Raw genomic sequence first — 13114 nt, 5'->3', positions numbered from 1 at the left:
ACTAAGTGACATCAAACTACAAGGAGAACAGAAGATCTCAGAAGATTTTATAGCGAGCAGCTTCCTGAAGTCCTGGCAGGAAATAGTCAAAGTTTGCAGATTAAAAAACACATCTAAAATTATGAGGTGGTGTGCCACTGCCTACGACTCAGACTTTACACTGAATAAAACCGATGGCATGGATCAAAAGGGAGCATTTCGGAGTTTTGAAACCCTACAGAAGGATCATGGTCTGGGAAGAGATGATTTTCTTTAGGTACCTGCAAGTGAGACATTATTTTAACAAAAATATTAAAGAGGCGTTAGGAAAGGAAGAAGCAGGGTTCATGGAAGTATTTTTATCAATGACTAAATCCAGAACATGCAATAAAATGATCTCTAAATTATATAACGCCATACAATTATCCAAACAAGAGAATACAGAATACATAAAGAGGAAATGGGAAAAGGAAATAAGGGTAAAGATCTCACAGGAGAGCTGGGAGAAAATATGTAAATTACAATGGTTCTTGACCGGGTCGAATACTTGGCGGGAGTTCTGTTGGAAAAATATAACAAGATTTTTTATTACACCCATACAAAAAAGACACCAGGGCAGCAGAGACGCTTGTTGGAGGCTCTGTGGATCTAATGGAGCCAACCATTTTCAATTTTTATAAGAAATGGTCCAAATAGACTGAGTATGTAAAGCCAGTCAGATCTGATTTTATTTGAATATACTTGTGCTTTGTGTGAATTTACCCTAATTCGTTTTTAATGGGATGTGCGCTCTCCAGTTTTGTTCTTTTTATTTTCTGTTATTGTTCCTATATGGAGTAATTTAGGTCCATAAAACAAAACTCAAGAAAGGCAGTATGGAAAAAATACCAAAATTTTCTACATCCATCTTTTCCTATGTTTTTGACAAACTAAAGCTGTAATTAATGAATGTGATGGAAATGTGCCTTTCGAAATAAAAGGAGAATTTCAAAAAATAAACTGGGTCTGGACAAACTTTGGTATTTTTATTTAAAAAACAAATTCAACTTATGCATGTAAAATCTAACTGAAAACAAAATGTGCACACACCTGAACTAATATTTAGTTGAACCCTGACACAGCTTAACATGGCAGTATTTCACCTCCTTTCTTTGCAAAAATGTTTTTGATCACTCAACAGAATTTCTACAGAATTCATGTTTGGGCTCTGGCTGGATCATCCCATAACATTCTGTTTCTTTTGTTCCATTTTTTTTAGATGTGCTATTTACCTTTGATCATTTTCCTCAGAAATTAATAATTTCTGTCCATTTTCAGCAATCTATCAGACATGAGAAGGTTTTGTACCCAAACTTTCGGAACTATTGAAAAGAGTAATTAGCCAGGTTGCTTTTCATTAACTTCAGAAACCCTGTTTTACAACAGCCGGTGGAAAAGCTGATGTTAATGTACGTAGGCCCCAATATGTGAGACTGGGTCCTAAATTTCACCTCACCTCAAGGTAGCATCCTGTGCCCCTACTGTTCAGCCTGCTCACATCCGACTCTTCTGTCAGACTCGGTACCAATCACATAGTTAAATTTGCAAATGAGTGGTGGGCCATATCTGTGATTCATTTTCTGAAAGTGGAAGGACTAATATTATCGTGCAGGTCACACAGTCTTGCCCAAAATGTAGATAAGACAAAAGATGGTGGTTTAAGTGTTTCAGTGGAACACCCCTGCCCACACCTTTCCACCTCTGACAGCAGTCCTACTTACTGTCTGATGTCCTATATGGCAGGAATGCAGGAAGCTGGACAGCTTCTTCCCACAACCAGTCTATAATATATCGCCACTGTGCCATATTTTCTCCTTCTTGATAAGATGAGGTAATTATAAAAGGGTATGCACATTTGTAATTTCGAAATGATGGTGCAAAAGTTCTTATATCACAGGAGTGTCTATTCTTTTTATATCCACTGCACTGTAGACAGTATGTGTTGCTAATTATATGATTTTTGCAGACTCTGCTGGAAGCAGTTTCCATGGCCACAGCATGTACGTTATTTTTCAAAAGTTTCCATCAGTTTTTATCCGTTCAACACATATTCTTGTCATTGACAGTTTTTTTTCTGTCCACAGTGACCTTCTATGAATACTCCACAGTACTGCAAGCCTTGTTTTTGACCTGTGCTGTATTTGTTGGACTAACAGCCTACACATTTCAGTCAAAGAGAGACCTGAGCAAAATGGGAGCATGGTGAGTACTTTTTTGTTATGGCCTCTCAGGACTAGTTCTTTAAATGTACTGTCATAAATCAAATGTGCAGTCCAATCACTAATAAAATATATGAATGCCACCTTGTTGGGTTTGGAAAGTTACACAAAACAAACAACTCAGACACCCCATATATAGACTTTGGACAATGTACTATGGGGAAAGGTAGGCTTGCTGTCCTATAGGATAGGACATCCTAGCACTGGCAAGACAGATTATGTGTGCCAAAGTTGCTTTTGCTGCAACTATCAGACTGGTGGCTCCCACTACAGGAAAAACATGATATAAGATAAGAATAAGAAAACCATTATTTGTCCCACAATGGGGAAATTGTAGTTTGCAACAGCATTGCAGAAATGGCAGACAGAATAGATATAAACATATTGCACAGACTGGTGTTATTACACCATAAGGTCTAATAATATTGCACATATTAGGAGTGCTCGTTGTGGAGCCTAACGGCAGCAGGAAGGAAAGACTTTGTGTATCTTTCCTTCACACATCGAGGGTGAAGCAGTCTGTCACTTTATTTATCCCTGTTGGGAAATTAGAGCGTTACAGCGGCAGGGACAGCGCAAGAAACAAAAAGATACAAAAAATAGAATAAGGTAGACAAAATAAACTACAGTATATAAAAGTAAAGTAAGTATGTTATGGCACAAAAAATATTTACAATATTGCATCAGGTATAAAGTAGCTAACAAAAAGTTTATAAAAACAACTAGTGTAAATACAGGTTTGAGGTAGTAAGGAGGCTGAATCTAATATGTTCTGTCCTAACAGGCTTTTCGCTTGCCTGTGGATCCTCATCATTGCAAGCTTCATGAGGGTGAGTGAAACTCCCTGTTTTTGTGTGTAATTCATAAAAGGAGAAAAATGATATCATTAATAGTGGCCTAGATAATGTATTGTTTATTTTGTAGAGAAAATGACAAATGTGGTACATATATAGCTTATACATTAAGAAAAATATATCTGGTATAGGGCAGCACAGTGGTGTTATCACCACACTACTGTGCTGCCTCACAGCAAGAAGGTTCCAGGTGTGTCTGCGTGTCTCTCCGTAATGTACTCCAGCTTCCTCCCACCGTCCAAAGATATGCTCGTTAGGTTAACTGATGATTCTGCGACTCTCCAGGGGACAAGAAAATGAATGAATTTCCAACACGTTTTATCCTTGGGGTCAATTTAAATTATTACAATTAAACATTTGTCAGGTACTTTATGTTTTTTTGTTGACTACCTAAATAGCATATACACATATACATCCAGCATACCTGTCACATGACTATGGATAAATCACCAATCAGATCAACATAAAATCTCACTGATTGGTCTTAAATTGGAAAGAGATATGTTTAAGTGGCTTTATATCATTCCTAAGTACATACTCTTCTTATCTATAACAAGAGTATTATAGTATAGTATAGTATAGTATAGTATAGTATAGTATTATAACAACTATTATCACGAATAATAACATATAATATGAGGGCCAATGTCCATGTCCCAATTCAATTAGGAAGAGTCATTAAGTATGAAGCAAAAAAAATTAGGTTAATCATATATTTAGAGACGTTAAACATTGAATGGAGTCTTATTGATAGATAGATCGATGGATGGATGGATGGATCGATGGATCGATCAGCAGCAGTTGATGTTGCGTTCATGACTTGGGGATAAAACGAGCTCTGAGTTGTGGAAAATTAATTGAACAACGTCAAACTCGGAAATGACACGCCTATCTGTCTTCGTCCATAATAAGCATAAATTGCTGCTGCATATGTTTTTACTGTTCAGCAAATAGTGACAATATCCAAAACTTATTTTTTCTCCCACGAGTTAACCAGTAGCTTGAATGCTATGACTTCTCGGTTACTTCCGAGTTGTCTTGAACGCAGCAGACCCAACGTAGTTTCACCGAAGTCGAAAGTAGAGGGCTGCATTGGGATTGGGACCCGCCGGGTCCCGCGGGACCCAACGCAAATCTCGCGTTTTAGATGTCCCCCATAGCCCAGGCTACTATTCATCTTCCTGACCAGTGCGTCACAATACATGCAGGCCAGGGAAACGAAATAAACAACCACATGAATCTCTTTAATAATAGCAATACAAATCCTATTTTTTTTTCCTGCGGGACGGGAGAAGACACAAAATCAATGCATCTCTATTATCGTGCGGGAATAAATTCTCAGAGTTTTGCGGGTGCGGGCGGGAGTGGACATACATATTGCGGGAGCGGGCGGGAGTGTAACACAGGTTGCGGGAGCGGGCGGTAATGGTCAGAAATTCGGCGGGCGCGGGCGGGAGCAGGATGAAGAAAACAGTCCCGCGCAGGGCTCTAGTCGAAAGATGGAGAATAAATTCATGAAGCCAGGGGAAGATGTCCTAACTGATAAAGGACTTAAAAATAAATGGCGCTGGGCGTGGATAAAAGAAAGGGGCAGAGACAGCAAAACTTTTGGTAACTGGTGCCAGAAATTAAGAGAGCCAGGTGCTTGTTTCTGTGTGTTGTGCCCGAAGAAGCTAATTTAAGCTAGGCCTACTAGCGGAGCAACATCCACAGCTGACGTACCGACGTCAATGACTGATCGTGTTTGTGACTTGAAAATACGTGTGTGCTCGTTCATTGCAGAACATGATTTATCATTGACGATCACTCAACCGCTTGTAGATCTGTGTAAAAAAAAAATAGCTGTTGATAAAAATGCTTTGACAAAACTGTCTGTTTTAAATCAGCATGCCACTTTATATGAACACCCAATGTAACCCAGAGTTTAACAAACGTCTGTCTGAGAAGCTCAAAAAATGTATGTTTTCTCTTAATGTTGATGAAGCCACTAGCCACAGCATGGACAAAGTTCCTAATGTACTAGTTCACTTCTTTGATGATGATGCGGTCAGAGTGATAACACAACATCTTGCAAACAGGAAAGTTAATATCAGCAATGCTTCAGCACTTATGCTGGAACTCAGAGATGTCCTGCAGTGTTATGGCCGTGAGTGGAAACAAATAACCAGTATTCTACTGGACAGTTGTTCAGTTATCAGAGGTCATTATTTATTTTGAACAAAAAAACTGATGGAAATGTTGCAGTTTAGAATGACAATATTATCTACAGTTCACTGTTGCACTGTAACTGATTATAAATGTTTTTTTTAATATAAATTGTCCTTTACTGATTGAAATGGTTGCTAATTGAATAATTCTTCAAATTAATTAGCCTGACAGAGTTTCACAAGGTCTTATAACATTAGGACCTTTAATTTCTAAAAAACATTTAGATCACTGGTGAAGCTGTGTTGCATCTCTGAAAAATCCAGAGAGAGGTGTGAGGTATCCCACCCTGTGTAAGCTGGTTAAAGCTCTTCTGTCCATTTTCACAGACCTTTAATTTCTAAAAATCATATTTTAGATTGTAGATCATCTTGTACCCTGTTTAGCACAATGCCAAAAAGTTGTTTGTAAAATTGCCTAGCTTATGCGTAGGACCCACTGCGCCCCCGCCCCCCAGAAAAAAGTTCAGGCTCAGGATTTTTTTTTACTTTAAGCCCTGTAGATAGATAGATAGATAGATACTTTATTTATTTCGAGGGAATAGAGGAATAGAAGAGGGGAGATGGAGAGAGAGGGACACAGCTATTTTCTATCTACATGCTATACAGTAGTAGCACACAAATGCATGAGTAGTAATAGAGAAGAAATTAGATAAGAAAAGGATAGGTGCTCAGTGCATCATCCCCCAGCAGCCTAGGCCTATTTGCAGCACAACTAAGGGATGGTTTAGTGTAACCTGAGCCAGCCCTACTATAAGCTTTATCGAATAGGAAACACAGGAGAGGGTCGTGGTAGTTGAAAGCATGACCTCCCGTTCTACTTCTTGAAACTCTTAAGAACCACAAGTAAGTGGTCGAGATCGAAGTGATCTAAGACCAGAGGTTGCGCTAGACTTTTTCATTGTCTGTCATACTAATGACATATTCAATAGCATTTAATTTTCATTCATTTTTAATTTATATTCAGTCCAAACAAGCTAACAGAGAATCCACACCATGGATACACACATCAAGCAGATAAATAACTTTTTCTCCACAGTGACAAAAACAACTGAATCAGAATCAGCTTTATTGGCCAAGTATGTGTGCACATACAGGGAATTTGACTCCAGTACTTTTTCTCTCTCTTTTGTACAGAAACACATGGAACTTAAACAAGTGTAAAAAATAAATATCAAACTGTACACATAAAATAAAAATAGAGTAAAAAAATAAAAAATGAAAGAAAATGGATATGAGCAGATATATACAATGATCCAGGAGTTTGTACAGTGAGTATATACAATAATGCAGAGTTATTGTTATTGTTCATGATGTTGATGTGGATGGTCTCACGGTCTGTGACTGCTCAGAGTTCAACAGAGCGACAGCCCGGGGGAAGAAACTGTCTTTGTGGCGGGTGTACAGTGCTCTGTAACGCGGGCCTGAGGGGAGGAGTCTAAACAGGTTGTGACCGGGGTGTGAGGGGGCTGTGGGGATTTTACCGGCCTGCTTCCTGACCCTGGACCAGTACAGGTCCTGGATGGAGGGATGGTCGGTGCCGATGATCCTCTCTGCAGCCCTGACTTTTTCCTTTGCAGTCTGTCCCTATCATGTCTGGTGGCGGATCCAAACCAGACCGTGATGGACATTGTCAGGACAGACTGGATTATTGCAGTGTAGAAGATTATAAGCAGCTCTTGAGGCAGGTTGAATTTCCTAAGCTGGCACAGGAAGGACAGCCTCTCCTGGGCCTACTATGTTGGAAGTCCACTTCAGGTCCTGTGAAATTGTGGACAAAGCCTTCTCCAGCACATTCCAAAGACTCTCAATGGAGTTAAGGTCTGGACTCTGTGGTGGCCAATCCATGTGTGAAAATGATGTCTCATGCTCCCTGAACCACTCTTTCACAATTTGAGCCCGATGAATCCTGGTATTGTCATTTTGGAAAATGCCCGTGCCATCAGGGAAGAAAAAAAAAATCCATTGATGGAATAACCTGGTCATTCAGTATATTCAGGTAGTCAGCTGACCTCATTCTTTGGACACATAATGTTGCTGAACCTAGACCTGACCAACTGCAGCAACCTCAGATCATAGCACTGCTCCCACAGGCTTGTACAGTAGACACTAGGCATGATGGGTGCATCACTTCATCTGCTTCTCTTCTTACCTTGATGTGCCCATCACTCTAAAACAGTGTAAATCTGGACTCATCAGACCACATGACCTTCTTCCATTGCTCCACAGTCCAATCTTTATGCTCCCTAGCAAATTGAAGCCTTTTTTTCCGGTTAGTCTCAGTGATTAGTGGTTTCCTTAAGGCTACACAGCTGTTCAGTCCCAATTGCTTGAGTTCCCTTCTCATTGTACGTGTGGAAATGCTCTTTCTTTCACTATTAAACATAGCCCTGAGTTCTAATGTTGTTTTTCTTTGATTTGATTTCACCAATCATTTAAGTAATAACGATCAGTCAGGATTTTTTTCCGACCACATTTCTACCTCGAAGACAGTGGTTCCCCACTATCCTTCCAGTTTTTAATAATGCGTTGGACAGGTTCTTAACCCAATTTTAGTAGTTTCTACAATCTCCTTAGATGTTTTCTCTGCTTGATGCATGCCAATGATTTGACCCTTCTCAAACAGACTAACATCTTTTCCGCAACTGTGGGATGTGTCTTTCGACATGGTTGTTTAAGAAATGAGAAGCTACTCATTGCATCAGTTGGGATTAAGTAACTTGTTGTCAGCTGAATGATAATCACTCATGCAGTAAATATCCAATAGGAGTCTCGTACCTCTTTGGTTAGTTAAATCCAGGTGGCGACCTTTTTTGGCCAGGAAGTGTATATATCTATAGATATAGATATATATATACACTGCCTCTATAGATATAGATATAGATACAAAGGTGGAACATTCTTCTGAACATGCACACATATACACTTTCTAACTCTCACTCTTGGACCTTCCTTAGATGTATTGTGTTTTCATTTATTACCTTTTGAATATATAAGCTCCAAATCCTTCAATCCTTACTATTGATCGGTAATCCTGATTATTGTTATAATAGAACTCTTATCAGATTTCCAATTAACAGTTAAGAGTATATTTTGAGACTGAACTTGTTATTTGGTTATTGGTCCCTGTTGTCAGGGTGGTCCCCCATAATTTTTGTTTAACAATTATTATACATGAGATAAGAAGAAATCACTGTCATAGCACTAAGTTGAGTCGCGCTTGTTATGAGTTCTAAAAAGCATTTGTGATTTCTGTAAATGTGACACGTTATCTGTTGTTAAAAGTACCACAAGTACAACTGACCAATTACCTAGTCCATCCAGGTGAAGATTAGGATTCGTCACGTACCGTACTTGTGGGTTTTTAGTAAAGAACACTGGAATTTCATACAGTCATTCTGCTCCCGTCAAGTATTGCTCACATGACTGTCTCTGTTCATTCTACAGTTTTTCTTCAACAGTGATGGTACAGAACTGGTCCTGGCTGGAGCTGGGGCACTTATCTTCTGTGGCTTCATCATCTACGATACCAACATGCTGATGAAGCAGCTCTCCCCTGAGGAGCACATTTTGGCCTCCATCAACCTCTACCTGGACATTGTCAACCTCTTTCTGCATATCCTGCGTGTTCTGGACTACATGAAGAAGCACTGAGAGCCGTAGCAGTGTAATTACAGAGTGATGCCAACACCCACACAGGTATAAATGTTTACAACAGCATAGACCACTTGCAAAGGCAAGAGTACAGGCTCTAAATAAGACTGTTGTATGTTATAGTAATATTGTTTTGCTTCATTATTTTGTTGTCCTTAACCATAAATGCCCTATAATCATTTGAGCTGCACATCCAATACAGGTTTTGTGTTTGCTGAGCACAGTTGAGATTCAGTTCAAAGTTCTTTTAATTTATTCTTAAACAGAATTCAATGTTAAATCTATCTAATGTGGTTTATAATTAGTAGTTTCTTACTGCACTTCCAAGTCTGTTTATGCTGTACAATAGCACAATGAAAATGACACATTGCACACTGCTTTTATGAAAATTCTAAGTGCAATATCTGTGATCGTACACATTAAAATTTATGTTTGGTATTAGTTTCTTTCTCAAGGACCATCTTTATTTATGGCTCTTTTTTATTATAAATCAGTGAATAAGCAGAGGCTGCAATCTTTGGACATTGTGAAGGACGAACAGTCATTTGTTATGTTGCGATTAGTTGCACTAATGGCGCATCCCAGTTATAGTTAACTTATGACAATTTGTCCTAATTATTAGGTTCTTGTGAATAATTCCTCTTTTATTGTTTCTTGATTTAAAGAATCTGGGAGCAGACAGAGCCCCTATGGCTACAGTCTTGGGTGAGACAGTCTTAAGGAGGCTGCAGAGAAGTGTGTAAGACTACAATTCTGCCTCCTGGCCTCAGTTCTGGAAGACTAATAAAATTGGCCTGATTCCTATGTAAGAGCGGCACCTACCACAATGGGACGGCTGCCATCTCCCCTAATCAGACCAGGCTTTTGTCAGAAAGTTTTCCATTCATCTATGAAGGCCACAACGTTTTGTGGGCACCTAGACAGCATTTACTGTAACACTTCCTTATTAATATGTTGGTGAAAACTGCAAATAAAAAGAATACAAAATAATTCAGTCCAGGTAAACTGGTGAAACGGCAAGTAACTTAACAGCCTGCGTCGTCACTGGAAGTTATGTCATTACCTAATGAAACTGTGCAATTACACAAAAACTAATCTACACCTTAGAACTACAAATAATCAACAAATAATGACAGAATGTGAAACTTAAAGAAAATGCCTTAAGGGCAACCCACTCCATGCCTGACCATAGGTCTTTTATGAGTCCGGAGTCTCAAAATCAGTCTTTGGGCAGAACAGTTTCTGCAGCTGGTCTCAGAGAGGTTTTCACAGTGCCTTGATCAGTGGTTTTCACCTCAGCCTTTCTTGCAAGTCTTTCAGGGGAATGTTGCGCAGACCCTGACTATGGGCCAGCAGTGTGCTTGTCCCTGAGTAGTACAAGATCTCCAACTTCCAGGATTCTGCGGATCACTGTCCACTTCTGTCTGTGCGGCAAATATTTGCGGTTCCAGCGGCTATAGAACTGGTTTGCAAAAGCTTGAACTGGTCTCCATTGCCTTGTATACAGGACCTTGCCTGAGAAGTCTCCAGGTAGAAGTAAGACTCCTTCTGGTAAAAAGCATTGATGGTGAGAGTGTGAATGACTTCTGGGGGTCTGTGGACACAGATAGTTTGTGCAGTTATGATGGCAGTGACCTCTGCCATTAATGTGCAAAGCACTTCATGAGTTAAGCGAGTGTTTTGCTGTAGAAACACTGAATCAAGTATTCTTCTGGCAATGGCAATCACATGCTCCCAAGTGTCTCCTGTATGAGACACATGTGGCGGGTTAAATTCCCAGCTGCATTCCTGCTCACTGAGGTACCTCTGCACAGTTTTTTCTGTCCCACGTTCCTTGTGTGCTCCAACAAAGCTGGACGAGTCCATAGATTTGATTATCCAAGTGTGTACTGCCCTTGAACCTAAACAGCTGAACATGATGGCCACCTCTTGATCTCTGTCTGCCCTTCCCTGGTGCGTCTGGTTGTGACCGAAATGCATCCCGATTAACCACTAATATGGACTAATATGCAGTGAAAGTCGAGTCGACGTCATCACACATAAACACACAGTAGAAAGTAATGTTTGCAACAATGAAATCTATTCTTGACCCGAATACATATTGTAGCATCTCATACAAAAGAAGCTACGGACGCTTTTCTGCAAGGTAATTGAAGCTTGAACATGGGCTATTGTCAGCCATAGCCCATGTCAACACCGTGAACACTTATGAGATGCAGCTCACTCTGCAACAATGTCCACTAATAGAACACAACGGAACTGAACACATGAGCTTATCAATAGTGTGCTGCAGATATGTATAGCCCACATAAATTAGCACCATCAATAGCAATTAACAGTACTTCACAGCGTGTTGTTTGATAGGATAATATATATCTCCGAATCCTTTTCCGTGTATAGCAGCCTAAGGTCTAATAACTTTAGTTCTCTAACTTTGCTGCCTAGTAGGCTCCTTACCTGTCTTCTCTGAGGCGTCCGTGTTATTATTGTCACGCGACTGGGGACTAGTCGACTTCCTGCTTAAAACGTCGTGGCACAGCAATAAAGTCGACTTGTCGACTAGTTGCTACATCCCCGAGTATGTTTGAATTCCCCTTGTCCAGGCTTTGAAGATTGGTGGATACTATTGTAGACGAGTGCATACACTTGTTACAAATGTAGCCAAGTACTACTTTGCTGTCTGTGTAGACGTTCATGGCATCCAATTTCAAGTCTATCTCATCCTGGATGAGACTGGCCATCTCTGCTGCTAAGACGGCAGCACACAACTCAAGCCTTGGGATAGTAGGCTTGGTTGGAGGTCCTAGTTTTGCCTTGCCCATAACAAATCCTACTTCTACTTGACTTTCTTCCCAAACTGCTTTCAGGCATGCTACCGATGGCCTTTGTTGATGCATCTGAAAAAGTCCACACAACATATATTGCGGGAGAGGCATGTCTCATGCAGAGAGTTCTGAGGTAAGTTCTCTTAAAAGGGTTCTGCCCTGGATCGTGACGGGTGCCAGCAGGGCCAGGGGATCAAAAACACTGACAGGAGAGAGGACTCCACTGCGGGGTTTGTTTTTGGTCAAAGTGTCAGATGTGATGTCCCAGAGCAGACCTAAGCTCCGTTGTGTGGGTGCAGTTTCGCCACTCAGATCTAAGTTATTGATTACTGAGGAACAATCTTCGGGCGAGAAGGCCTCTATGACTGCCTGATTGTTTGACAAAAAAAAAAAAAAAAAGATTCCACAATTGAGGCCTGTGTCCACTGGAGTAGATCTATTGCCTCAGCTTCAGATGGGACAGATTCTAAGCCATCGTCAACATAGAAGTGTCTTTCCACAAACTTAACAGTATCCTCTCCATGCTCCTGTGCATCTTCTCTGATGGATCTTCGCAGCCATAGATGGCCACAGCAGAAGATGGCCCACTCTTTCATTCACCACCTGAATTGATGCATTTGGTCTACTTGTGCTCAAACATTAGGCTACATCTGGTTTGTTTACTAACATTTTGATCCATAACACATTTTGATTTAAAAATATTTATTCTTGAGCAGGAGCCAACTACTGTACACAGAGAATGAAATCAAATAAACTATCTAATTTTTCAATAAAATTGTTCTTCAGCTTGCAGAAAAAAAGAAATAAAGCCTTGCTAAAGCCTTACACGAGATGTAAAGATGTAATTTACATCCCACTAAATGCCAGAGGTGGCAAAGGTATTCACATTCTGTACTTAAGTGAAAGTACGGATACTTGTGTAAAAAAATACTCTGGTAAAAGTAAAAGTACTGATTCAACTCCTTTGCTCAAGTAAAAGTAAAAAAGTACAGGCACAGTAAAAAGTAAAAATTATTTTGCCATTAATGAAACAATTCACCCATTGATAATTTTGCAAAATGAAAAAGTTCCAGCAGAATAATCTAGACTTAATTGACCAGATGTCCTGCATGAGCATCTGGATAATTTTTAATAATAAATTGAGGGTTGCTGAGTTGTTGTTTTTAAACCGCTAGCTACTGTTCGCTACAAACTTTCAAAATGGTGTGTTCCCATAGCATGGCTAACGTTGTAAACTAGCTTCCAAAATATCCTCCAAAGCTAATGATAGCAACAGGAACCACACCATACATGAATTTGTTTTTTGTTTTGTTTTGTTTTTTTTCACATTAGACCAGTAG

At 39.8% G+C, this 13114-nt stretch overlaps 1 protein-coding gene across 1 annotated transcript in view; it reads left to right on the top strand.

Annotated features, from left to right (window-relative positions):
- Nucleotides 1-9390, top strand: part of tmbim4 (transmembrane BAX inhibitor motif containing 4) — a 29132-nt gene extending 19742 nt beyond the window's left edge. The window contains exons 5-8 of the mRNA XM_084573259.1: nucleotides 1985-2018; nucleotides 2103-2220; nucleotides 3022-3067; nucleotides 8743-9390. Of these exons, the coding sequence (XP_084429385.1) occupies nucleotides 1985-2018; nucleotides 2103-2220; nucleotides 3022-3067; nucleotides 8743-8949 (405 nt within the window). The 3' untranslated portion in view covers nucleotides 8950-9390. The remainder of the gene's footprint in view (nucleotides 1-1984; nucleotides 2019-2102; nucleotides 2221-3021; nucleotides 3068-8742) is intronic.
- Nucleotides 9391-13114: the final 3724 nt, after the last annotated feature.

The sequence above is a fragment of the Chelon labrosus genome (assembly GCF_963514085.1).
Source record: "Chelon labrosus genome assembly, chromosome: 23".
Classification (NCBI taxonomy): domain Eukaryota; kingdom Metazoa; phylum Chordata; class Actinopteri; order Mugiliformes; family Mugilidae; genus Chelon; species Chelon labrosus.
This window is presented reverse-complemented; position numbering and strand designations above follow the sequence as displayed.